We start from the raw sequence: 25,389 nt of genomic DNA, 5'->3' as shown, positions 1-25,389 counted from the left end.
TTGGGGAAAATATCTATTCAAATTCTTTGTCCATTTTTTTTTTTTAAATCCAGTTTGTTTCATGTTATTGAGCTGTTGTTTCTGTGCTTTTTCCGCCCAACAGGCCACAGTGATTGTTGCTTTTTTTGGTGATGCTTATGTTAAATTCTGAAGGACAAGGAGAAACATGCTGAATACAGTGGGTTAGGGTAGAAAGACAGGGTGTCTAATCTTGGCAAAGTGAGCGGCATGTATAAATGGTAGTAGATGAAAGAGACGTGTAGAAGCATAAATATGCATTGATGCATATCTGTAAAATTTGTATGTAGTTTACATATTTTTCTCAAAAGGATTTATATGTATATGTATATTTATGTGTGTATGTGTGTGTGTATAATGTATATATTATGATAAGGTTTCTCAACAACAGTACTATAGACATTTTGTAATTATTGGGTAATTATTCATTACCCAATAAAAATTGGGTAATTATTCATTGTGAGGTGCTGTTCTATATATTGTAATGTGTTTAACAACATCTCTGGGCTTCATCATGAATCAGTAACACCCTTGCCTGTTCCAGTTGTGGCGTTTAAAAATGTCTCTATACGTTGCTAAATGTGCCCCTGGGGGCAGCAAGGCCTCCACTCGTGTCCCAGTTGAGAACCACTGATACAAGAGATGTTAGATAGATGGGTGGGTGGATGGATAGATAGATGTACAGATGGATGAGGGTGGTGGTGAATGCTGGTATATTGTTATATCATGATTAAAAGGCTTATCTATAACAGGCTCTATTTATGTGTAAGTCAATACTCAACAACCTATCAATTATGTCAGTTGGTTTGGGGGTCAGCTTAAAGAACATCTTCTTATATTCTTTTGTGAGCTTGTATTGATATTATTGTTATTTCTTATTGAGCCCTAACTGTGCTAAGCATCTCCCATTAAGACTCAATTATACAGTAAATTATAGTATTTCTCCCTTTCTATTCAGAGTTTTGCATTCTGCGACCATTTTCAAAGCATTGAACTACAGTTTATTCCTTTGCATTTCTGAGCTCCCTGGCAGAGTGAGAGACTGAGAAACCTTTAGCTTTCACCCATTTTATAGATGACAGAGCAGAGAGGATACAATTGACTAAAATAACATATTCCTCAATGGTTTTGGAAGACATGCCAAGCAACAAGAAAGGGTACATTGTAGAAAGGTTCGTGAGAATGATTTTGAACTCTTCAAAATTAATTTTGACTGGTTTAGATACAAATAAACTTAACAGGCTTTTAAAAGCATAAGCTGACTAAGCACAGCCCCTGTCTGATTCCTGAATTCCTTGTATGACCTTTGAAATTTGCAAAACCCCATTAAAATTAGGGCCGCTGTTGTTCAACTTTCCAAGGAATTTCCTGCAAAAAAAATTACATGATTTAAAAAAAAAATCCAAATGTTGGTAAACTCTAAAACTTGTCCATTTCTAATCTGAGATACAGACAATTCGCATACAGTAAATAGCCAAATCGGTAGAGACTGGTCGTATGAGGTTCTCACCCCTAGCTCAGTGATGCATTTAATTCCTTCAAGGGTTGGAATCTTCTTTGAAGAGAGGAGAGTGGTCATTCAAATTACAAATACATTCAGCAAATTCACAATAACCTACTGATAGGTGTTCATGGTGGCAGTGTTTGATATATGCAAATAGAGTGCATTTTTCTTAAAATATTCCCAGCAATGTAAAATGCATGTGAAATGTAGCTTTTTTTCCTCTTTTATCCTTTCATGGTTTTTCTAATTGTGTTTAAAAAACAAAACAAAACAAAAAACAGCTTCTGGGAGATCTGCTCTCTCATCCAACTCTTCAAATGGTACAATACAGTATCATTAACTCGAGCATGATTGTTGTACAGCAGCTCTCTAGAACTTGATCATCTTGCGTGTCTGCAACTCTGTTCACTGAACACCAACTCCCCTTTCCTCCACCACTGATCCCTTTCATTTTTATCCACAAAGCTTAGGAATGATGGGAGCCAAGAGGGAGGCATATAATCCCCAAATTGCTTCAATTTGTCTCCAGCCTGCTTGGCATCGCTTCTGACTTCAGCTGTGCTCTTACCCGGGGTGATTTAAAGATAAAGGTTAATGTTTATTTAGCAGTTATGCATCTCTGCTAAGCTCTTCGAATCATTATCTCATTTAATCCTCTCAACAGCATTGTGAGTTAGATACAGTTATTATCTTCTTCTATTTTAATAGATGAGGTAAGAGACTTGGAAAAACTGAGTGATATCCTCACCTTCACACACAAAGTAGTAGACGGAGGATTGGACCTCAAGTCCCCTGCCCCCAGAGCCTATAGTGTTAGTAACTCTCCTAAACAGAATGTGAAATACCCTTTCCCCCTCCCAGTACACACATATACTCCCACTGCAGATCTTAATGTCAGGAAAAGCTGGATAAAGAATCAAAATGAAAAGAAAGCAAATGCAAAACAAAACAAAATCTCCAATGGAAACGCTTCCCCATTCACATGGTCCAAATCGCACAAATGCAGAACTCACGGACATCTAAAGGCATCGCTGTAGGTTTTATACTATATACATGGAACTAAAAATTAAGGGGCAAAGGTTGTACATTTCTTTGTTTCAGTAGAAACAAACTATCATAACTTCATAAGCATCACCTGCCTAGTTCATAAATTTGGTCCACAAACACATTTAATTTGGGTACAATTAAAAAAAAATCTAATTCTACATGTTTCAAGGAAAGTGTGTGCCTTTCGTGTTGGCAAATTCCTCGCTACTCCTTGTCTTGCCTTTTTCTCTTCATTCACTTCTTTTACCTGCTTTGCCCTCTTAAGCATTTGCATTTGAAATCTCTGCTTAATAGTAAAAATTGGGATGGATGTGGGATGGTTTTATTTATATATGTCCTGTATTAATATACAATACCTGTATTTTACCTTAAGAACAACTTCTGATGAGGTATTTGCTCTCATATTATATTTGTCTTAATATTATCCCCTCCCCTTTTTTTTTGCACTAACATTTTATTTCCTCTTTGGATTCCTATTTATTTAATTCTTCTTAGTCTCTAGGCCAGGGGTGGCTATGAATGAGAGGAAGAGAGGGGCTTTCTTGAATCTGCCTTTTGTGTGTGTGTGTGTGTGTGTGTGTGTGTGTGTGTGTGTGTATTTCTCAGAGATGCTTAAAAAAAGGATGAAGCCATCTTCTCTGACTCCTACTTGCCCCTTGGTAAAGACAGTAAAATGCTGTGGTTTCAAGGTCCAGGAGGTGTTAGGGTTAGGGGCAGGTGGTGGCATTTGGGCCATTCAGAGGAGGTAGTCAGCGAGTTGCTTTCCTCCCTTGGTCCTCAGTTTCCTTGTCTATAAAAGACAACTGACGATAGTTCACCTGATCTGTGTTGAGGGTTTGATTAACTAGCCAGTGACCTGCCCAGGATGGATCGAAATCCAGAACATACGGGTTTCTGTTTCAACTTCATTTCATTCTTCTCAGAAACTGGCATTGAATACAGACACCGCCAGTGACATCAAAGTATATAAAAGGATTTCTGATGAGAATGTCAGAGAAAGGTTGCAATAAAAATGTGCTCTTGCCAACAGAAGCTCTCTAAACCCACCACGCAGTGTCAATATGCCTTATGTATGAATTCATTAATGTCTGCGTGTGTGCTACTATATGTGGCATCTGTGTATGTGGTAGCGTGTATTTTGTGTGGCACACATACACGCGGCATTTGTGTGTGGATAAATGTGCCTGTGCGGTGTGTGTGTGTGTGTGTGCGTGCACCTGGAAGGAAACCGCTGGCAAGAGACTACATTGCACTAGATACTTGATGGTATCCCTTATTCAGTATATAATCACTCATAGTATATAAAATGAAGTCCGTTTATGATGTTGGTCTTATCTTCTAATTAAAATCATAGGCATGAGGCTTCTTTATACCTGCATAAAATAAGCAGTTTAATTTCTCTACTCCAGGGGAAAAACGATTTCATTGCCTGTTATGTATCCCATCAGCACATGGTGGGAAGCAAGTCAGGGTGGTGATGAAAGCTTCATTCCTCCTCAGTGTGTGTGTCCTCTCCGACTTGGGGAGGAGCACAGATGCATCCCCTGAGGTGTTCTCGAGGGTAGTAGGGGTGCTTTTATCTGCTGTCCCTACCCCTTCACAGTCTCAAGGGGGGGGGGGGTTGAAGCTATTCTATGAAAAACCCATCCTAGAACATTTGCCCCCAATTATTCACATGTGAATGAAAAAAATAATGCTGCATCCATTTCTTAAAAATTTGCTGATAACTAGTAATAACTTATTTCAATGAAGCCAAAGCAAATATTTGAGAAAAAGCTTGTTTTGGAAGCTATAAAGGAGTAAAAGAGGAAAAGGACTACGAATCCTTGCAGTGAAAGGGATTGAATCTGTTTTAAAGCTTACTTTATAATAGTTATATATACTACGGGTAACATTTTAAAAATCCTGCTATTTAATAATTTTATTTTATAAGGTATGGGAATGGTTTTTGGCTTTATTTTGTACTTTGGGGCTTATGGTTCCACCATGTGTAGAAGTAACCCTAACGACTGGTGGCAGTATAGCCAAAGTCAGGAAAAACTCTAATTAAGAGGAAATAAACTCATTTGCTCATTCAGTCGGTCAGCAAACATGAGGTACTCGAAGGAGCTGGGTCTCACTGGATAATAAAGGTCAAAAGGGCAGTGATGCTGATGAAGCCAGGACAAAAGTAGGGGGTAGAGTCTGTTAGGCTGCTTTAGGGTTTTTAGAATATAGGAAAAGCCATCTAGTGCTTTTATGTAGGGGATGTTGGAATAAGATTTGTTTTATAGGATAGCTGTTTTGGCCACAGTGTGATCAAGTGGATTGAGGGGCAGGAAGGGACAGCATTGAGACTGACTAGGGATGTTTTACAGTAACCCAGTGTAGAGATTATCACGTTTTGGAGTATGGAAGTTACAATGGCAGGAAGAGAATGGATCTGATTTTAGAGCTAATTAATAGGTAAAATACATGGGGTTCAAAGACTAAGTCATTTTCAGAGGTGAGTGGGAAAGTAGAGTCAAGGATGACTCTCGGGTTTTTGGTTTTATGTTGAATCATTTGTAGAAACATGAGCTGAACCAGGCAGGATGTGGTGGGAGAGGGATAGGAGTGGGATCAGGTCCATTGTGGGGCATGGTGAATTTGAGGTGTTTGTGGACTTCCAAATAGAAGAATCTGCCAGGAAGCTGGGTCTGAGACGTAGAGGAGACCTGAGATCCAGATTGAGTTTTTGAGTCATCCCCAGAAAGATGGTAATTAAAAAATACTGAAAGAAAGAAAAGCTTGGAAGAAGTCACTGAGGAACAGTGCTTTGGATAAAAGAAAAGAGGGTCTAAACTGATGGGTTAGCAATATTATATAAGGAGATCCAAGAAGGATCAAAACAAATCTAAAGGAAGACAAGATGAGGATGGTGCTATGGAAGCCCCTGGAAGAAAATGCTGCAAGAAGGATGGAATTGCCATTGGTATTAAAGACTGTCAGGATTTCAACTGTGGGAAAGGTCTAAGTGTCTAAGTTCTGTTGGATGAAATACTGGAAAATCAGTTGCGTGTTTAGTGAGACCAATATCATTGAGGTACTATAAGTAGAAGCCAATCTGCACTGATGGGAGGGAGCTTTTAGGTAAATACTGAAAGGTCAATGATAATTATAGCGATCACTTGTAAGACTCTGTTATGTCAAGTACTCAAAGCCATTTTCAGATATCAAGATACTCAATTGTTGCTGTGGAAACTGAGGCCTCTAGAGTTAAGTAGGTTTCCAAGGTGACTCATGATGAACAGAGAAGCGTTGAGTTTGAATCTCCTTCCCTGGATGCCAAAGCCTTTGTGCTACACCATTCTGTCCATTTGGCTTGGGAATGATGCACTTTTTGGAGCAGCAGTCTTTGCCCCAGGGGCCTTTGAGGATTTGGGCTTTGGAAAGTATGTAGAACAAAGGGATCATTGAAACCACTTAAGTCAATTAAATCTCTCAAACAATTAATTCAGAAAGAACAAAACAAACAGTGGGATAAGATGGGGATCCTTTTCAAGACTAAAGGGCAGTAAGAACAATAGTGTGATGAAGAGTGCCTTGGAGAACTGAGGGAGGGGGCAAGGGAAGGGGCTGTGTGTTGGTCTCAAGGTCAGGGAACAGAGGACCCTAAGAATATGCTCCCAGTACTTAAAAGATGGACATCAACAAGGAAAGTACCTGTAAGATGGACATCACAACATGAAGCCTCATTTGTATGCAGACCTAACATGCATAATATTCCAGCTCCATTCAGCAACGAAGGACTAAATCAGGGGAAAAAATGCCAATATTTCAAATAGAGACCCACATACCCCTTTCTGTGCTGTGATATACAAGTACAGATGACTTTATATTTATGCTTCAATTTCTTGTATTTATTCTCTCATGCTAACTCCATCTGTATTTTCTCCCCTCTCCTTTCTTTAGATCATGCTTCTTAGTGATCCTGAAATGGAGAGCAGCATATTAATCAGCTCAGATGAGGGGGCCACCTACCAGAAATACCGGCTCACTTTCTACATCCAGAGTCTCCTATTCCATCCCAAGCAGGAGGACTGGGTGCTGGCCTACAGTCTGGATCAGAAGGTGAGCATACATGGTTTTTATTCACATCTTGTCACCCAGGTACCACCTGGTGAGAAGCTCTTGTTTTCGTAGTCCTAATTTTGGAGGGTATTCAGTGACGTTTCATCATTCCCGCCAGGCTCCTTTGGTCCACGGCAATGAACTTTCCTTCCTGCTGTGTAGTATCAAAATATGCAGGCAGGTATATGTCACTTATTGGCGGTGCTGTTTATCATTTCATAGGCTTAAGATGGTTTCCTCTATAATTTTAGTCATTTGACCTGAACAACCCTGTGAAGCAAGTAGGAAATGTGTATTCATAGCGATTTTATAGTGATTTTAGTCAATGCAGGTATCGAAGGGCTAAGGTGTCTGTTCAAGCCTGCCCAGCCAGTAGTTGGAAGAGCCAGAGCTGGAATGAATGTTGTCAGATTCCAAGTCTAGAGAGTATTCCCACATACCGCATTGAGTAAAATTTGAATAGACCATTGTTCGTAGGTTAGCAAAGGAAGGAGTCTCAAACATGTCCATTTTGTTGTTTTCTACCAGTACCTTTAAGATATAACAATCCAGTAAGTCCTCCTTTTTGAGCTCAAGATCCATTTATCCAGCTGTGTACTTGACTTTGCCTCTTGTATGTATTCAAAGGCTCTTAATTCAAGGTTTTCCTAAAACGGACTTCTGCCCTCCCTTCAACAGAGCTGGTTCTCTTCCAGTGTTCCCTGGTATCCATTTGGTTGTATCCATTTGGTTGCAAAAGTCCAAGACCAAGGAGGAATCCCTAACACTTCCTTGTTCTTAACCTAGCATCTGTAACCTATCATTCTGTCTCCATCTCTTAATTCTGTGGACTTCTGTTTCCACCACCACTCAAACATAGGTCATATCTGTCATTTGAGTAATAACCGGAGTCTCTTCTAGTGTGTTGGTACTATAATCCGGATGATCTATTTCCCAAATGTAGATCTTCGGATCTCCACATTTTTTCCTTGCTCACAGAAAAAAGACCACAGTCCTCTGTAGAAGACCTCATTATCTGGTCCCTCCTCTGATTTGACTCACTTTTACCACTTGCCTTTGAATGGCCTTCTTTTAGTTCTCCACAGTTGCCTCCCTGGCTCCATTTCCTGGGCCTGGAATCTTCTTCCCTGAAGGCACCTTCATTGCTGTCAGATCTCAAATCTAATATCACTTCCTCAGGATGTCTTCCCTACAGTCCCGGACAAAGTTCAGTGCTGGATGGTGTAGTGCCATCAGAGGTGTGTCATGCATGGGATTTGATGTTGACTTACGTGATCTTTGAATTATCTGTGCTTCTCCCCAGACTACAAGCTCCAGGAGGGCAGGACCAGGTCTGGTTTTGCTCTGATGTAGCACCGGTACTAGCACAGTGCCTGGTACTGGATGTGTGAGGTGAACGCATTAGTGGAGGAGTGCAGAAGTGCTGTGGTCACGAACCTGGTCAACTTGTACTTAAGAAAAGGGACTTTAGATTATCCTTCTTTGTATTTCCTTAGTAGAGAACCTTAGTACAAACTATTATGTAATCATGTTCAGAAATCAATCAGGGGAAGAAAATAGATAATTCTAAGCACTGCCTTGTGTAGGGATATCCACAGATTAACATTAATTGAAATAGCTTTGCTTTTTCTCTCTTAAATCCTGAGACAGTGGCTCTTCGGTATATATTTGAATATGTGATTGCAAGTGTGTGTGTGTGTGAGAGAGAGAGACAGAGATAGAGAGACAGAGAGAGAGAGAGATGTCAGCACCTTTAAACAATAATTTCACCATAACCTTTATATCTCTCATTAATGGAGCTTCATGGTGGGTGCTGGGTGCTTAACGCAATCCCCTGAGGACAGCCACATGACATTTGCAAAGCACAGCCATTGCAAATACATTTCTTTCATGGCATCAAGTGGATAGTGTTTGAAAGACTTAGTCAAATGTCAGGTAGTCTGTGATTTTGGATGTTTTCGTACTGCTATGAATTTTGAAGCTGTATTAAAAAAAATGGGGGGCTCTTGTTAAAGGCTGGATGGTAATTTATGGAAATGACACTCAGAAGTCCTAAAATATGTTTTTATTATTACAGAGACAAGCTAGATTAAACATCTCATGCCAAGAGGTTGAGAAACCAAGTGCAGGAGTGTATCTAGAAGGACTATCCCTTTCCCCCATCTCCATAGCACTGAGAACATCTGGGGCATTGCTCATGAAGTAGTCTTGTGGGTATAACGCCTTCAAAATACTTTCTGGCTTGGTGGCTGCTTTTTTACATAGTAAAAATATTTGGAAATGTGGCAGTGGGTGTTGATGGATTTTCCTAATCACACTGCACATTTCTGGATGTATTATTCCTTAGGTACTCTTTCTTGTTGATATCTTTTGCATAAAGTGGCTGAATGTTCTTCAGGCCCATAAAGTTTCTAGCTGGTGCCCTGCCATTCTTTTAAATAAATGGTGTGAGGAGGCAGACGATGCCCCTGGCAACATTTGCAGAGTTGGCATAAAACACCTAGCCTCTATCGTCCAGGGTTTAGAGGAGTTTTTCTTTATTTTGGAATAATTTATTGGTTTAGAGTCAAGGAGAGGGATGTTATGCAGCAGCGGATGAAGAGTCAAAATTGATACACCAATGTCTCATTTGAGACTGGAACCTTCTCTGATGTGCATGCATTGAGGCAGCTGGTTTCTTCTAGAGAAAATGAAAAGTGTTAGTAGGAAGGTAACTGCAGCATCAAAGGGAGATGTTTGTGGTGAGGAGTGAATCGATGTTTCCATTATTGTGCCTTTGATGAAATGCACTAGCAATTTCTTTAGAATCGGTAAGGCTATCTCGTTATGTTGTATGTATTACAAAAGACCTAATTGAATGATATTTTAAAGGGACAATATCCACTTGCTTTACCTTCCAGATTGCTACCTCAAAGCTGCAGGAGACTTGCCAGGAGATCTCACTGGGGAAAGGCACTGCTGGAGAATTAAGAAAATACCTTCTGCATAGAAAAAAATTATAGCTAGAAATTGAGACATGCATATAACATTGTGTTAGTTGAGAAGCTGGATGGCAGGCTGTGAGTCCACTAGGAAACATGGCTACCTTGTACTGGTCAAGGTCAGGTTCGGGAAGATCACCCAAGCCTCCAGCCTCCAGAGCTGCAAAGGGGGGCGGGGTGAAGTAGAGACAAATGCACCTTGCACATGACCCTTTGGAGGGCCATGGCTCTCCACCTTTGATGTGTCATAATATAACAAAGTTATTCTTTTTTTAAAAGGTCTTATTTATTTATTTGACACAGAGAGAGAGAGAGAGAGCAAGAGAGCACAAGCAGGGTGAGTGGTAGGCAGACGGAAAGGCAGAAATAGGCTCCACGCTGAGCAGGGAGCCCTATGTGGGCCTAGGTCCCAGGACCCTGGGATCATGACCTTAGGTGAAAGCAGATGCTTAACCAACTGAGCCACCCAGGCATCCCTAGCAAAGTTCTGTTTCCTGTTCAACTTGACTTGGGATTTTGACCAAATCCTTCATTCTGGCTATCACAGGAGTTTCCCAGTTCCTGCTAATTCCTCTGCCGGCTCCTCTTCCATCCTACAGATTCTCTTGGCACTTTGCATTTTGGTATAAAGGAGCTCAATACTTACTAAAGACGAGAAATTCTTTCTTGGCTATATGAATCTTTGAAAATGCTTTATGAGAATCTTTGCAGAACAACCGGCAAAAGTAATAGGTTATGGTTGATCAAACTGGAATAATAAAAGAAAAGCTACTCCTCTCCTCTCCTCTCTGAATCAAAGCCCTAGACCGTCTTTGGAGGGCTGTGTATTTACAGTTATTTAAGAGGCAGGATTCTCTTTTGTTTCCATCAGGCTATGGCCTCAATGATGACTGAAACGACACTGTGATGTTTTGGATTAGCTGGAGGGCTCAATAATATTATTCCAACTGAGATTTTTTTAAAAAAGACTTTGAGATTGGTTTTGAGGATGTTACAGTCCTCTAAATGGATAGGTGTTGTTCTCATTGCTGTAGGAAGCTGGATTTTTAAACATTCTTCATTTTGACAAGAGACTTGGTGTAGTTTTTTGTTTTTCTCCTCCTTTTCTTTTTTCTTTTTTTAAAAGTGGGTACATGCTCATGTGTTCATGGATACATCCATCCTGGCACAGCGAGGGGCCTTCCACAGGAGACAGTGTTGAAAACAGCTATTTTTCTGCAAGAGAGGTGGAGTTAACAAAACTCTCTATTATCATTTATCTTCTTGGCAAAATGAAACTTTAACAGATACAACTGGCTTTGGAGATCAGAGATGAGGAACTCCATGGGATTTCAGACTGTTGTTTTTCAGAGACTTCTGGGCTAGACTGGTCTAGGATTAACAATATTTTCGATGTAAAAGCCACTTCCTGAAACACTAGCACATGTAAAGAAGGGTTGCTCTTGTAGAAGTTGGGCGGAGTGGGCTACACTGTGTGTTTTTCTGTCAGTTCGTTTTGCTTTGTTTTTGATCACCTGCTACCAGCAAGTTCAATAGTAGCTGACAGACTGACAAGCAGGTTGAGGAGCTGATGCAGTTTTGGGCAGGGTCACTGGCCAAACAGAGTCCACAGCTGAGGAGGTGATGGTGGTTCCATGCAGGCTTTGCTGGCTGGACCCCATTTGGGGTCCTATATGAACAGGGCACTGGTGAATTAGAGTATCTGGGGTGTGTAGGGCCTGAAAATTCCAAAGGAAGTTTAAACCCGTACTTCGGGAATGCTGGATACCAATGATGCTGTTCCTTTCATTTGTATTCTCTGGTAAACCCTCAGATTAGAAATGTAATTGTATTCAGAGCTCCAGGATTAGCAGGTGATGACAACGTTTCCTCAGGAACCATTGGCAGAGACACGCTTTATATCTCCCCACCTGGTGGGGATAATGCTGCTGGGGATTAACTAGGGATGACCGTGGTTTTGAAGCGTATCCTCCATAGAATGAGAGTACTACTGAAGGGCACCTTCTGTTTAAAGAAAAACATTGCAGTTTCATTAGGTCCCTTCCATGCCTATAAAGCCATTTGTGTATCATTGAAGGAAAAGAAAATCCAGAGCCCCACTCACCTGTGGCAAGCTGACCATGCTCTTGAAGAGATCTCGTGGGTACAGTGGGGGTGGGCTGTCTCCATCACCATAGAAACACCAGTTTCCATGAGGCCACTTTCATGGAGGTAAGAACAGACCCAGTAGGCCAAGAATAGCCCTATTTCTTATTAAGGAGGTGGGGCGACCTCTGGGTTATTCAGATATGACTGTTAACCTGTGTGAGCTGGGTTCTGAATTTCAAAACGAGTGGAATGTACAATAGTAACTTGCATACAGTGAGGGTTGTGCAGTAAAAATCTCTCCCCGTGGCAATTTGGCTCATGAGAACATTAGCTCAAAGGAACAACCTTCAACACAGTTATGGATCTGGTGGCCTTTGTCTTCCCAAATCTGCTTCTCTGTATCATGTCTCAGAGTTTCAACGCTCTACCTCGACCTTCTAGGTGTCCATTTTGGTAAGCTGACACATTTCTGTCAGAGAAAAGAATATTTGCTAGAATAATTAAAGATGATGCAGCATATATGTGTATTAGCTAGGGTATTCATGACCTTTTCTCAACACCTTTCCCAAAGCAATTAAGCTCTCATGGTAGAAGTTCCACCAAGATGGTATTTTGGGGAAGGAGGTGACTGCAGCTTATAGGTGGGAAGGATGTGGAGCAGCTTCACAGCCCTCTCTGCCTTTGTACACCCATTTCCTGTATGGAGTGACTGTGTCTTTACACATGTCCTGATCCTTTGTGTCCACACTGCTGCCTCTTGTCCACAGTTCTGAGCCTATGTTTCCAGTTTTTTTGTTGGACTCAGGACTTCTGCTTGTCCCTTACTGGACAAGCCTCTCTAGACTTAAGAACATGTCTGCCTGACCCAACTATACCGTCTATACTGCCTCCATAGTCTGCCTCCATTTTGGCCACTCACCTTGGTGTGATAGCTCCTGACCATTTAAGTCAGGGTCAGTCTCCAGACCTTTGAAGGCAAGGTATAACATATATATAGGAAAGTACACATTTCATGGGCTTGATGAATTTTCATAAACTGAATTCTCCTATCCTATGAAACTAGCAACCTGATTAAAGGAGCATGTGACTGGCTTCCCAGAATCCTCTTGTTCACTGTGCAGTCATTATCCTCTACTCTCAGGGGGCCGCTATCAGTCAGGGTCATTTTTTCAAAGATTTATTTATTTACTTGAGTGAGAGAGAGAGAATGAGCAGGGGGAGGAGCAGAGGGAGAGGGAGAGAGAATCCTCAAACATACTCCCCTCTGAATACAAAGCATAACCTCAGCTGAAATTAAGAGTCAGATGTGTAACTGACTGAGCCCCTGGGGTACCCCTGTGGATATCTCCTGATACATCTTGTGGAGATTCTTCCAGGAAGGTAGAGTCACTTGCATGACCATCAAAATTATGCCAAAATATGGGTTTTGCCTCAACTTTGCCAAAATGATATTTTCCTTATGGCACAGAAAGGAACACGTTTTTGGAAATGAAACCTGTGAAATTAATATCAAAGGGGCATTTTTGAAAGTTTCCTTATGAATGCTCTGGATGAATTGGGCTTATTCAACATCATTGGAGTGTTGTCTTTGGTTCAATCTAATTCTCTAAAGTTAATATTTTTGAAATTCTCCTTCTCTGTCAATTTCCCTCACCTGCCGTCTCCTAATCTTTCTTCTAAGGAATTCATCTTTGTCTTTTCCTTTACCAGTTTAGCCAGAAATCAGCTGCATGACATTACAAATGATGCTGACTGGGGCAAAATATACACAGGGACCTGGGTGGCTGAGCATGTTAAGTGTCCAACTCTTGATTTTGGTTCAGGTCACAATCTCAGTGTTGTAGCATCGAGCCCTTCATCAGGCTTCTCATTCAACTGGGAGTCTGCTGGAGATGCTCTCTCCTTCTCCCTCTGACCATCCCCCCACCTGGCACATGCTCGTGTTCTCTCTCTCTCTCAAATAAATAAATAAATCTTTTTAAAAAAGGAGATCTACATTTCATAACTTTGATCCAGTGATTCATTAACTCCAGTTCTGAGGCTGTACCACAAAAATCATACCAAATACCACAGAGTTTTAGGTAAGATGATGTTTATTACAGTCATTCATAGTGGGGAAAAAAAGCTATGATTCTTACTGAATGCCTAACAATAAGAGACTTTAAATCACGGTTCATACAGACCAGAATGCTGTGCAGACATCAAAGTGATGGTTATGATGACCATGTAGCAATGTGAATACACAGTAGCTCCTATTTGATACATATATATCTCATATTACATGGATAGTATATATATATATACATATATATTCATTCTTGAGAGATGTTAAGTAGTACTATTTTTTTTTAAGATTATTTATTTATTTATTTGACAGACAGAGATCACAAATAGGCAGAGAGGCAGGCGGCCGGGGGGAAGCAGACTCCCTGTGGTGCAGACAGCCCGATGTGGGGCTTGATCCCAGGACCCCAAGATCATGACCTGAGCCGAAGGCAGAGGCTTAACCCATTGAGCCACCCAGGCACTCCTAAGTAGTACTATTTAAATACAAATGTGCAAAAAATAAAGTAAGAGAAAGGGAAGAAGAAAGAAAGGAAGCAAAGAAGGAGGGAAGGAAAAAAACTTTAAAAGGAATGAAATTTGGATTATTCCCAAGTATTTCCTGCATTCTCTTCAGATGGTGGAATTATGTTTATTTTTTTCCCACATCATTTGTTTTCTAAATTTTCTGTTATTTCATTAGATTAATTTTATAATGGAAAAAATTCTGAAAAATACTTTAAATAGCTTACATTCAGTCCCTAGTTATAGGATAGTGCTCTTAAAAAACATTTTAGGTGTGAATAAGATCACTTTAGGTAAAACTGTCTCAAATCGTTATTTAAATACCTTTTTAAGAGGCAAAGGGAGGTGTGGAGCAGAGAGGGAAGTTTCCCTGAACTTGGAATACACTGAGTCTAAGATTTCTCTTTTCTTCAGCTTCACTTTTCACTCTGGACCCTTTTAAACTATGAAGCTCTAGGAATTATGTTTTCTCTCCTCACAAAAAGTGCACTCTTGTTGGATAGAACCTCCATCTGTGTTATTTACAACTCCGCGATAGATACAGGTTTTATTATTTAGAAGCATCCACTATAGATAGATAGATGTTAAGGAAGTGACTCATTCTGGTAGTTTTTCAGATGAATTTTGTGACTATACCCCAAAATTGAATTAGTATTTGGTTATTTGATTTGACAGCTGTAATGGAAACAGATACTCTGGAGGCAAGGGGTAGAGTCATACACGGTGAATTAGGTCTGTGCTGAGTAACTCTGACACGCCCGTGTTACGTTATTCAGTGCCGGATACATAGGTGCTTCTCAGAAAGGGAGGCCTGTGTCTTTAAATAACTCCTCTGCAGGGGGCAGTGACAAGTGCTTTTATGTACATTATTATATTGAATCCTTGTAGGAGTCTGCAGGGTGGAGTATTATTTCCAAGTTACAGGTGAGCGTGTGACTCTTGAGAGCAATGTTAACTTGCCCAAGGTCACATAACCAGTGAGGGGCCTGGCCTGCTCTCTATCCTAGGCTTTGCTGAGATCCCCCACTACGACTCACCACCACACCTCATCCTCCCTAGTGGGTAGACAGATTCACCACCACATCTGGACAGAAACACATATGGACCACTTCACACTGAATCCCAGCCCCAGACAGTGCTGTAATAATGAGACAACAAAATCAGCTATGCCAAGATTCGACCTTCGGAGGAATCCAGTGGTTCTTCTGTCACATCCCTCAGCTGATGGCACTTTGCAGGATGAGACCTTGAGGCCGGAAGCCATCAAACTGCTTACTGATGTTAGGCCATAGGACTAATTAATTCTGCCTTCAGCAGAAAAAATAAACAACAAGGCAGTTGTGTTTCTTTTTCAGGTTTTGTCCATTTTTACTCTCTTTTTATTCCAACATGTGGGTTAATATGTAGATTAAACCAAAGAGTTTGCCATTTAAATAGGTAATACTATGATTTGAAGTTTTTTAAGGAAGTTTATGGAGACAACATCTTTAATATGGTAATGAAGATAGAAGTTGAAATCATTTAACTTCATTTACAAATCATGAATATGTATTATGCTTTAAATGAAAAGAAGGGCTAAAACAGATATAGTGTTTGTTCAATTTACTAAAGAGAAGACAATTTGTCAAGATTTTTTTCCCCAAAATTCAAGCAATATGCAAATGTAAGAAAATCAGACCCCCATGTTAATTCCATGGCATGATGAATATTTTTATAATCCTAATTAGTACCAGTCATTTAGTCTAGCAATTTCCCCCAATCTAGCCAATTTGAAATTAAAATAGATGCCTTGATTACAAAACTCATTAGCACAGAAGCACCCTTCTCACTAACCAGTTCATTTAAAATGCACAAACTGAATGAAGTGTGGAACACTTGTGTTGTCAATTGGCATAAGTGAAGTGAGTCTTAATTGGAAGCATTGTGAAGTATTTGTATTGCTGCATGTTTCATTGCAGTATAATATATCATTCATTAAATGTAACAAAAGCAACTTTTAAATGGTTTAATTAAGCGGAGTTGGTGCACTTGGTAATTTTTATAAAGTCGAATGTCACAATTATTTGCATTTGAAGTCCTGATGGGTATTAATGTCAGGAAGACGAAGTCTGACTCTGCATTCATCACTCTGATTATGTGAAGAATGGCAGGTTTAATGTGAGAGGAGAAAATTAAATTCTAGAACATTGACTTCTTACTTAAAAGTACCCACATGCGTATTGTTGTCATGCATGTGGCTGTGGAAACTCCCAGAAGTGCCTGATTTCTGGCCGGGGTTGGAGAAGGAGGGCTGAGGATTAAGAGTGAAATGGAAGGCGCAAATAACAGTTGGAGATTTTTCTTTTTGTCATTTCTTTTTTAATTTTCTTTTTTAATCAAGGGAGGAAGTAGTAGGTGGAGAGAAACTCTACCCAATATATTTTCATCTACTCAAAAGAGCAATAGAGATGTGTGGCAGTGCAGATTGACGTTCTGTCTAAGCCAAATGTGGTGGGAGGGGGACCGGTGGGGGAAACTGGCTCCAGACCAGGGAAATGCTGGAAATGGGGACTCCACAGAAGTCCTGAGCTGGAGCCAGATAACAAGGAGTATGAGGCTGCTTTTTGCGTAGAAGTTTACGGAATGAGTTGCCATAATGGTGGTCCTGGATGCTTCAGGTATAAGACAAGCACAGATGCCACTGCTATGTTGATATTTTTTCTCTGTGTATTCCTGATGGCAGCTGTTACTTCATGTTTATGGACTATTTCAACCCCACATCAATAGGGATGCAAAACTCAGCCATGTCATTGGTCTAATCTAATTTTAACAGACACTGTTGATGTCCTGCCCACATGCATTTGGTATTTCCACTGACATCTGACTGCTAGGGTTTGCATTCCTTGCTGGAAGCCTGTCTCCAGACCCTCTAGAGGCTACCCCACTCCTCTGCACGTTATGCGGCAGAAGGGCCAGGGAACCAACCTGTGGGAGTGGGCCTCAGACAGTGACCAACAGAATTTGGTATGTAGATCCTCTTGTTCCCTCACTTCTCCTGCGGGACAACTCTGAGCCAAGTGTTCTATACCTTTTTTTTTTTTTCCCCCCCAGAATTTCCCACTGCACGTAAGCCTTGGTTGCCCAGAGTTAGCTGGCTTTATAATATACCATGTATTGATGGTCTTCCATTGCTTGGGTAATTTCTCTACTTCCTTATTGTCTCCCAAATTAATGACTTAATACTTGGGTCATTGACTGCCCCCAGAGGGAAATAGAACCAACTATGCCAAGTTTTGTGATAAGGTGATGGTAGCTGAAGAATTCTGGAGTCAAGGATTGTAGCCCATGGGTTTCCACTTAGGAAACTTCCTTCAACATTTCTGCATCCCTAATCTCTCTTCTGTCATGCCAGAAGCTGAATGATGCCCCCTCCCCCAGTGAGCTCCACTTCTCAATCCCCAGAATGTTTCCCGACAGGGCAGGAGGACTGGGCAGATGTGATTAAGTTAAAGACCTCAAGATGGAGAGAGAATCCTGGATCACCCAGGTGAGCCCAGTGTAATCACAAGGTTTCTTATAAGAGGAGGTCAGAAAAGGAAGAGTCAGAGAAATGTGACTGTGGAAACGAAATTGGACTGATGCTCTTTTTAAAGATGGTGCCGTGATGGGATGCCTGGGTGGCTCGGCCAGTTAAGCAGCTGCCTTCTGCTCAGGTCATGATCCCAGGATCCTGGGATCGATTCCCTCATTGGGCTCCTTGCTCAGTGGGGAACCTGCTTCTCCCTCTGCCTACAGCATCACCTGCTTATGTGCATTCTCTCTCTCTTTCTCTCTCTGACAAATAAATAAATGAAATCTTAAAAAAAAAAAAAATCATGCTGTGAGGGCAGGGAATGCAGATGGTCTAGAAGCTGGAAAAGACAAGGAAGTGGATTCTCCCCTGGAGCCTCCAAAAGGAATTGCAGCCACATGGATACCTTGATTTTAACCTGAGACTGATTTCAGATTTCTGACTTCCAGAGAATAATTATAATTTATATCCTATAAATTCTATTTATATTTATAAATTAAATTTATTCTGTAAATTATAAAAAAATAATAAATTTGTGTTGTCTTCAGTCACTAGTTTTGTGGTAGTTTGGTATAGTAGTTATAGGAAGCTGATACCCTCACTGACCCTTCCCACAGCTTCAGTTAAGTCTTCTGTCCTGCAGCAGACAAAATCCTCAGCTTGTCTGCACCTGCTTCTTGGATGCCCAGGTGTCCACAGACCCAGACTCAGGCCATTCAGGCTATACTTTGATTCCTATCTACATTGGCCCATGAAGTCCTGAAGTAAGAAGAGATCCTCCTGAGAGGAATTGTGGTGGGAAAACAAACAAACAAAATTCTTTCTCTTGTCACATATTATCTTATTTTGCTACACTTATTATTTTGCTTTGCCTTCATGGGTATCATAGGCTAGGTGGATTAAACAATAGAAATATAAGGTCTCATGGTTCTGGAAGCTAGAAGTCTGAGATCAAGGTGTCGGTAGGATTGGTTTCTTCTGAGGTCTCTCTTCTTGGCTTATGGATGGCTATCTTCTTCCTGCTTCTTCCCATGGGCTTCCCTCTGTGTGTATCTATGTCCTGGTCTCCTCTTCTTATAAGGAGACCAGTCATAGTGTATAGAGCCCACCCTAACAACCTCTTTCTAAGTTAACGAACTCTTTAAATGGCCTGTCTCCAAATACAATCACATCCTAAGGTACTGGGGTGAGGACTTCGACATATGGATTTAGAGGGAACATGGTCCACCTATAACATATACATGTCAAGGTTGGTGAGTGATGGATGTCTTATTGAGCTTTGGGTCTCTACTGTCCTGTGTGAGGGAGAGTAGGAGTCCCTTCCTGCTTTGTAGCCTGAAATGTTCCTGAGACATGTGGAATGGAACCAGTCACCAGGAAGGATTTTCAATGGTGGGGAGGGCAGTAATGAAGTGAGGGTTGGCTTTACCCCTAAGGTAAAAATCACGGCCACATGAGAAGTCCTGAGACTGGTCAGGAAGGTTCCAAACTGATCTTTGGGCTTAACTCTGGATAAAGTTAGGAAATCATAAAGGGCACAACAGAAAAGATGGTGCCCAGGCCAAGGAAACCACTGAGAAGAACTTTGAGGAAACTTTGAGGAGTCTGAAAGAAATCTGAGATGGAAACTTATCCTTTAGAATCATAGCTATGTGCTTGTGTAATCTAGATTTGTTTAGTTTGGTTTTATTTTGGTATTTTATTTTTATTCTTTCTTTGCACTTGAAAATGTCAGTAGATTTCAGATGTGCCAGAAGTTACAGAAAGAGGTTTGGTTGACCTTAATGTGTTACAGATCTTCCTCTTCCTCCTCCACCTCCTCCTCCTCCTCCTCCTCCTTTTCCTTCCTCTCCTCCACCGCCTTCTCCTCCTCCTCCTTTTTCGTCTTCTTTTTTGAGTATAGTTGACACGTGACATTACAGTAGTTTCAGGTATACAACTTAGTGATTTGACAAGTTTATACATTATGCCATGTTCATTACAAGTGTAGCTACCATCTGTTCCATTACATGGCTATCATAGTATCATTGACTATATTCCTTATGCTGTGCCTTTATTTCTGTGATTTACTCATTTTCTAACTGGAGACCTGTATACCCCTCTCCCCTTCACCCATTTTACCCAACTCCCTACCCTTCCTCCCTTCTGGCAACCATCAGTTTGTTCTTAAAATTGATTAACTCCCTTGCAGTTTGGAGGATAAATTTAGCTTAGCACATAGACCATCAAAGTTTGGATCCTGTTTAACTTCCTACCCCTCTTTCCTTAACTCATGCCACAGGGCCCTCCTGTTTCACACCAGAATACCTTGGCACATGTGCTTCCCTTTCTTCATCTAGCTAGTCCTAAAACTCAGTGCAAATATGACTTCCAGAGAAAGCTTTCCCTGGCCAACATTGTCTGTGGAAACATAACTAAACTTACCAAATTTTTGAGAAAAATCTGGAAAGAAACTCTTCATTTCAGCATTTGGAAAGCTTTTTATTTTATGGTTTTACATAAGTACCTAAGAGATGGAGGGACTAATGTTTTTTTTTGGTGTTTACAACACGCAGTGATCTTAAATTGTCCCCAGACAAGAAATAAATAAGACTTGGATGAAGGTAACCATTGTGGGGTTGAAAAGAAAGGGGACAAATGATACAGTGATTTGAAAATAGAAGCAGACTTTGTGACTGCATAAAGTCACAGGGAGGAAGAGTGCCTGATGACTCTGACCATGACAAGAGCCAAAAGGACACCATCGATCAGATAGTCTGATTGCCTGAAAAAAAAGTCTAAAGCCGAGGGCTGTGCCACAGCATGTTTCATTCTTGACAAAGGAGATGCCTGTTTCTCAAAGCACAGGGTGGTAGAGGGGAGGCCCCGGTAGGCATGGCTGCCAAGGTTTACCATGGAAGCGATATTGACCTTCCTTTGTGGTCGCTTTTCCCGTTAGCTGCTTTCTGACATTTTGCCCCAGTGCCTCCCTCTGCTGCTAAGAGTGCCAGAGGCAGCAGCCAGCACCGTAGCTGTCTAAGTTATTGAAACAAGGTTCTTTAAAATGGAGACTTTTTAATTTAAAGTGCTTGGTAGAAGCTTTGTAATAGGCAGCTGGGGAATGAGCAAGGGAAAAAGATGTATTAACTTACCTTTCTTCAAATACTGTTGTACTAATATTGGACTTGAATGTTTTCATAATTAAGATGTGGGAAGGTGGCTGAGGAACGCACTTTCTCCTGTCTATCAGTCCTGGATGGTCTCTGAAAAACCTTCTAGCCCAGAGGCTCCAAACCCCGAAGGGAGCTTTTGAGTTTCACCAGTAGCTCATTACTTGTGATATAATCTGTATACCCTAAAGTTTATAGTCTCTTTCCCTTTTTTGATGCTGACAATGCCAGTTTAATCATCAGGTAAAAAGCTGATATTCTTTGTGTAATCTCCACGGGTGGTATCACACCATTAGTCATTAAAAGTCACTGAAATTATGCCACAATGTTTGTCTTTTTTTCCTTCCTGGTAACTTACTAACAGAGACCAGAGCGTAACAAACCCCAACCGATCCCTGTTTCAAAATACTGAAAAACGATTTTTTTCAAGTGAAAATATAAGATAAATGAGAAAATGAAATGCATAGAGAGCAAAACCCATTTCTTTGCTTTTAAGTGTATGCCATTGAAGGTATCCACAACCTGCTCTTTATCACACAGACACCAGGTCAAAGATACTACATTCACCACATATTTACTGAGAACTTACTTGGTGCCAGAACCTAGGGATTCAGTAGTGGAGGGTACTAATACTAGCTCTGCAGTCATGGAAGGAGAAACATCGATCAAATAAGTAATTGGTGGCAGTTCTGACAAGTGCTACAAAATGGAAGTATTGATTGTTACAAGAGCATATACTGGGGGAAGATCTGACCTAGCCTCAGAAATGTTTGACATTATTGCTGTACTCAGAGAGTTAAGATAATTCTTTTGAAGTAAACATTTTTAAGTGCTCATAAGCAATATTTAACATAAAGCTAAGACCATTGTACGAGCTGCCTTCAGATTTCTTTTTCTTTTCTTTTCTTTACTTTTTTTTTTTTTTTAAGAGAGAGGGTGATGGGGAGGGGCAGAGGGAGAGGGAGAGGGAGAATCTTAAGCAGACTCCATGCCCAGCCTGGAGCCCAACACAAGGCTCAATCTCACAACCCTGAGATCATGACCTGAGCCAAAATCGAGAGTTGGATTTTCAACCCCCTGAGCCATCCAGGCTCCCCTAGATGCTTTCAGATTTCTGTAAAAACTTTATCTAGGTACAATGACATTCAGTAACCAACTAGTTAAAGTGTACGCACTGGACGAGTTTTGACATGGATATACCCACACAGCCATAACTACAATCAAGAAAATGAGCATACCCATCACCCAACCCCACTCCAGAGTTTCCTCGTGCCCCTTCATAATTCCTTCCTCCTGCCCTTCTTCATTACCCCACTGCCACCATAATCCCAGTTGGGGATTTGCTCACAGTGATGATAGAATAGTTTGCATTGTAGCATTTCTGTAAAAGGAATCATACAGTATATACTCAATTTTTTGCATGACTTTTTTCTCTTATCGTTATTTTGAGACTCATTCATGTTGCTGTGTATATGTGTATTTATTTATTTGCTGGATAACATTCCATTTTATGGATATATTAACGTTGGTTTACTTACTAGCCTACGAATGGACATTCGCTGCGAATCAAGGTTTTGGCTATTACAAATAAAGCTGCTGTGACCATTCCTTGCCAAGTATTTCTATGGCGAAATGTGCTCTAATTTCTGTTGGGCAAATGCCAAGTGTGAAATGACTGAGTCTTATGGTAGATATAGCTTCCAATTTTTATGAAAATGGCAAACTCTATTCCAAAGTGGTGGTACCATTTTACACTCAACGAGGAAGAAATGCAGTCAGTGTTCAGGTGCTCCACATCCTATTGACACTCATTATGGCCTGGCTTCTTCTCAATTTTAGCCTAGATTCTAATAAGCGGGCAGTTGTATCTCACAACTTTCACTCTTTTAGTAAGTCAGCTATTGAGAGCATCTTTTCATGTGCTTGAATACAATCTCTGTATTTTCTTTGGTGAAGTCTCTGAGCAAATATTTTGTCCAATGAAAAATTGTTTTTGTGTTATTATTGAGTGTTGAAAGTTCTTCTATATTCTGGATAAAAAGTCCTTTGTTATATATGTGTTGCAGATATCTTCTCTACTATCATAGCTTGTCTTTTAATTCTCTTAACAGTGTCTTTCAATGAAGAGAAGTTTGTAATGTTGAAGTGTAATTTTTTAGTTATTTATTTTTGGGTCATGCTTTCAGTGTCATATCTAAGAAATCTTTGCTAAGTCAAGGTCACAGGGTTTTTTTTCTTCTCATTTCTTGAAGTTTTATGGTTTTATGTCTTATATTCAGAACTATGATCTATTCTGAGTTAAATTTGTATATGGTGTGAGGTATGAGATAAAGTTTATTATTATTATTATCCACTGAATTGCATTTGCACTTTTGTCAGAAATCAATTGTCCATATACATGTAGGTATTTTCCTGGACTCTGTTCTATTCCATTCATCTAATGTTCTGTCTTGACATTAATAGTACATTATCTTGATTATCATAGTTTTATTAAAGTCTTGATGTCCAGGAATGTAAGTCTTCCCAGTTTTTCTTTATGGAAGTTCTTCTCATCATTTTAGGTATTTTGCATTTTGAATTTAAGAATCAGCTTGTCAATTTCTACCCTCAGAAAAACCTTCTGGAATTTTTATTGAGATTACTTCAAGTCAATAGATCATTCAGAGGACAATGGACTTTTTACAAACGTTGAGTCTTCTAATTCATGGCCACATTATAGTTCTCCATGTATTTAGGTTTCCTTTAATTTAATTCAGTGATATTTTATAGTTTTTAGTATAGTTTAGTTCTATATATTTATAGATTTATATGTAGTTCTATGTATTTATAGTTTAGTTTTAGATCTCATACCTCTTTTGCTCGACCTGTCCCTAAACATTATAATAAATGTGATTTGAAAAAAAAAGTATTTAAAATTCAATACTTTAATCTTTATTGGTACTTTATACAATAAGTTGAAAGAAAAATCACTAAGGATGTGGAAAAATTGAACAACACAATCAAGTAACTTGACCTAATTGATTTAGATAGAACATTTCACCCCAAAAAAGCAGAACAAACATTCTCCTTAAGTGCATATGGAGCACTTACCAAAATCGGCCATATTCTTGTCCTTAGTGACTGACTACACTTACCATAACTCTTCACTCATAAAATGGAACAATTTTGACTAGTTTGAGAGAAGTATGAAAATTACCTAATGTGTGAAAAAGTATTTTGAAGCCATTAGAGAGACTTTGAGAATCAAGAATTAATAGTAGAAAAAAAAATCCTTACTACTAAAATGTGACTTTAAAATGTCAAGTAAGTACAAACCTCCGCCCTCACATCCCATTGTGTATTTTAGTTCAGTGGAGAGAGACTGAGACAGTGCAGTGGAAGATGAAAAAAGTGGCTTTGGGGAGGATGGTTCTTGGAAAAGGTGTCAGATTAGTACACGGAAAAGATACCCTCCACACTGCAAACAGCAGCCTAAGTAAATTTATGAAGGTGGGGAAAAAGAAGTACAGCTAAGATGAGTGAATACTTTAATTTTGCTGGGGTGCAGAGTGCGTGATGGAAATAATAGGAAGTGTGGTCAGAAAGTGAGTCTGCGGTCAGCCTGGGTGGGGGATGGACTTGGTATTGACCTAGAGAGTTTGTGCTTTATTGTATTATAGATGGGAAATTATTCCTTTTCTTTCTAACACAGTCCATGTGTGGGGGTGGTGAGAACTGTCTATTTAAAATAACACAGGGTATTTGAATAAGTCATTTCTTGACCATGAACTAACCATTAAAAAACTAAAGAGAACTTCAGTTTTTGTCTTTAATCAGTGTCATGTGAACCTCCAATTTGTTTCAGAATTTCAGATGCAAAGGTTTTTTTCTTTGTTTCTCTGGTGTGAGACTTATCTTTCCATCGATGGTCTTATCCCAATGAAGAAATCAATTTTAGACCAGGTGATAACCTGCCTCTAACACCCCTCTAGTGTAGTCACCAGAAACAGCCCTTTGTGGATTCTTCCAGTCCTTGAAAGGAGGAGAAAGCACATCAGAGATTGAGGACAGGGAGATGCAGATGTGTGTTATTTGTTTTCTGGGGATTGTCCCTTAGAGATTAGTTCTATAGCGATGAAAATCCAGTACACAGTTTAGCATTTAATAATTTCCCATTCTTCAGCATTTGTTTCATGTGTACATCTTGGCTCTGTAACAGAACCCTGGCTTCCTCATGCCAGAGCCTACTTCTCCATTCTGCAGACCTTTACAGAGGACTCGAAGGGTTTAAATAATTGTATGCAATGCTTATGTGGCTATAATGATGAATCAGACTCAGACCTTCCCTGAAGTAGCTTGGTCTGGTGTGAGGTAAAAAGTCATGAACTGTTGGGCGCCTGGGTGGCTCAGTGG

The 25,389-nt window shown here is 40.1% G+C and overlaps 1 protein-coding gene across 1 annotated transcript in view; it reads left to right on the top strand.

The window, feature by feature from the left end:
• The window catches only part of SORCS3 (sortilin related VPS10 domain containing receptor 3), a 590,518-nt gene that overhangs the window by 296,076 nt on the left and 269,053 nt on the right, over positions 1-25,389 (top strand). The window contains exon 4 of the mRNA XM_059173261.1: positions 6,503-6,661. Within this exon, the coding sequence (XP_059029244.1) occupies positions 6,503-6,661 (159 nt within the window). The remainder of the gene's footprint in view (positions 1-6,502; positions 6,662-25,389) is intronic.

This window comes from Mustela lutreola, chromosome 4 (genome assembly GCF_030435805.1).
Source record: "Mustela lutreola isolate mMusLut2 chromosome 4, mMusLut2.pri, whole genome shotgun sequence".
Taxonomy (NCBI): domain Eukaryota; kingdom Metazoa; phylum Chordata; class Mammalia; order Carnivora; family Mustelidae; genus Mustela; species Mustela lutreola.
This window is presented reverse-complemented; position numbering and strand designations above follow the sequence as displayed.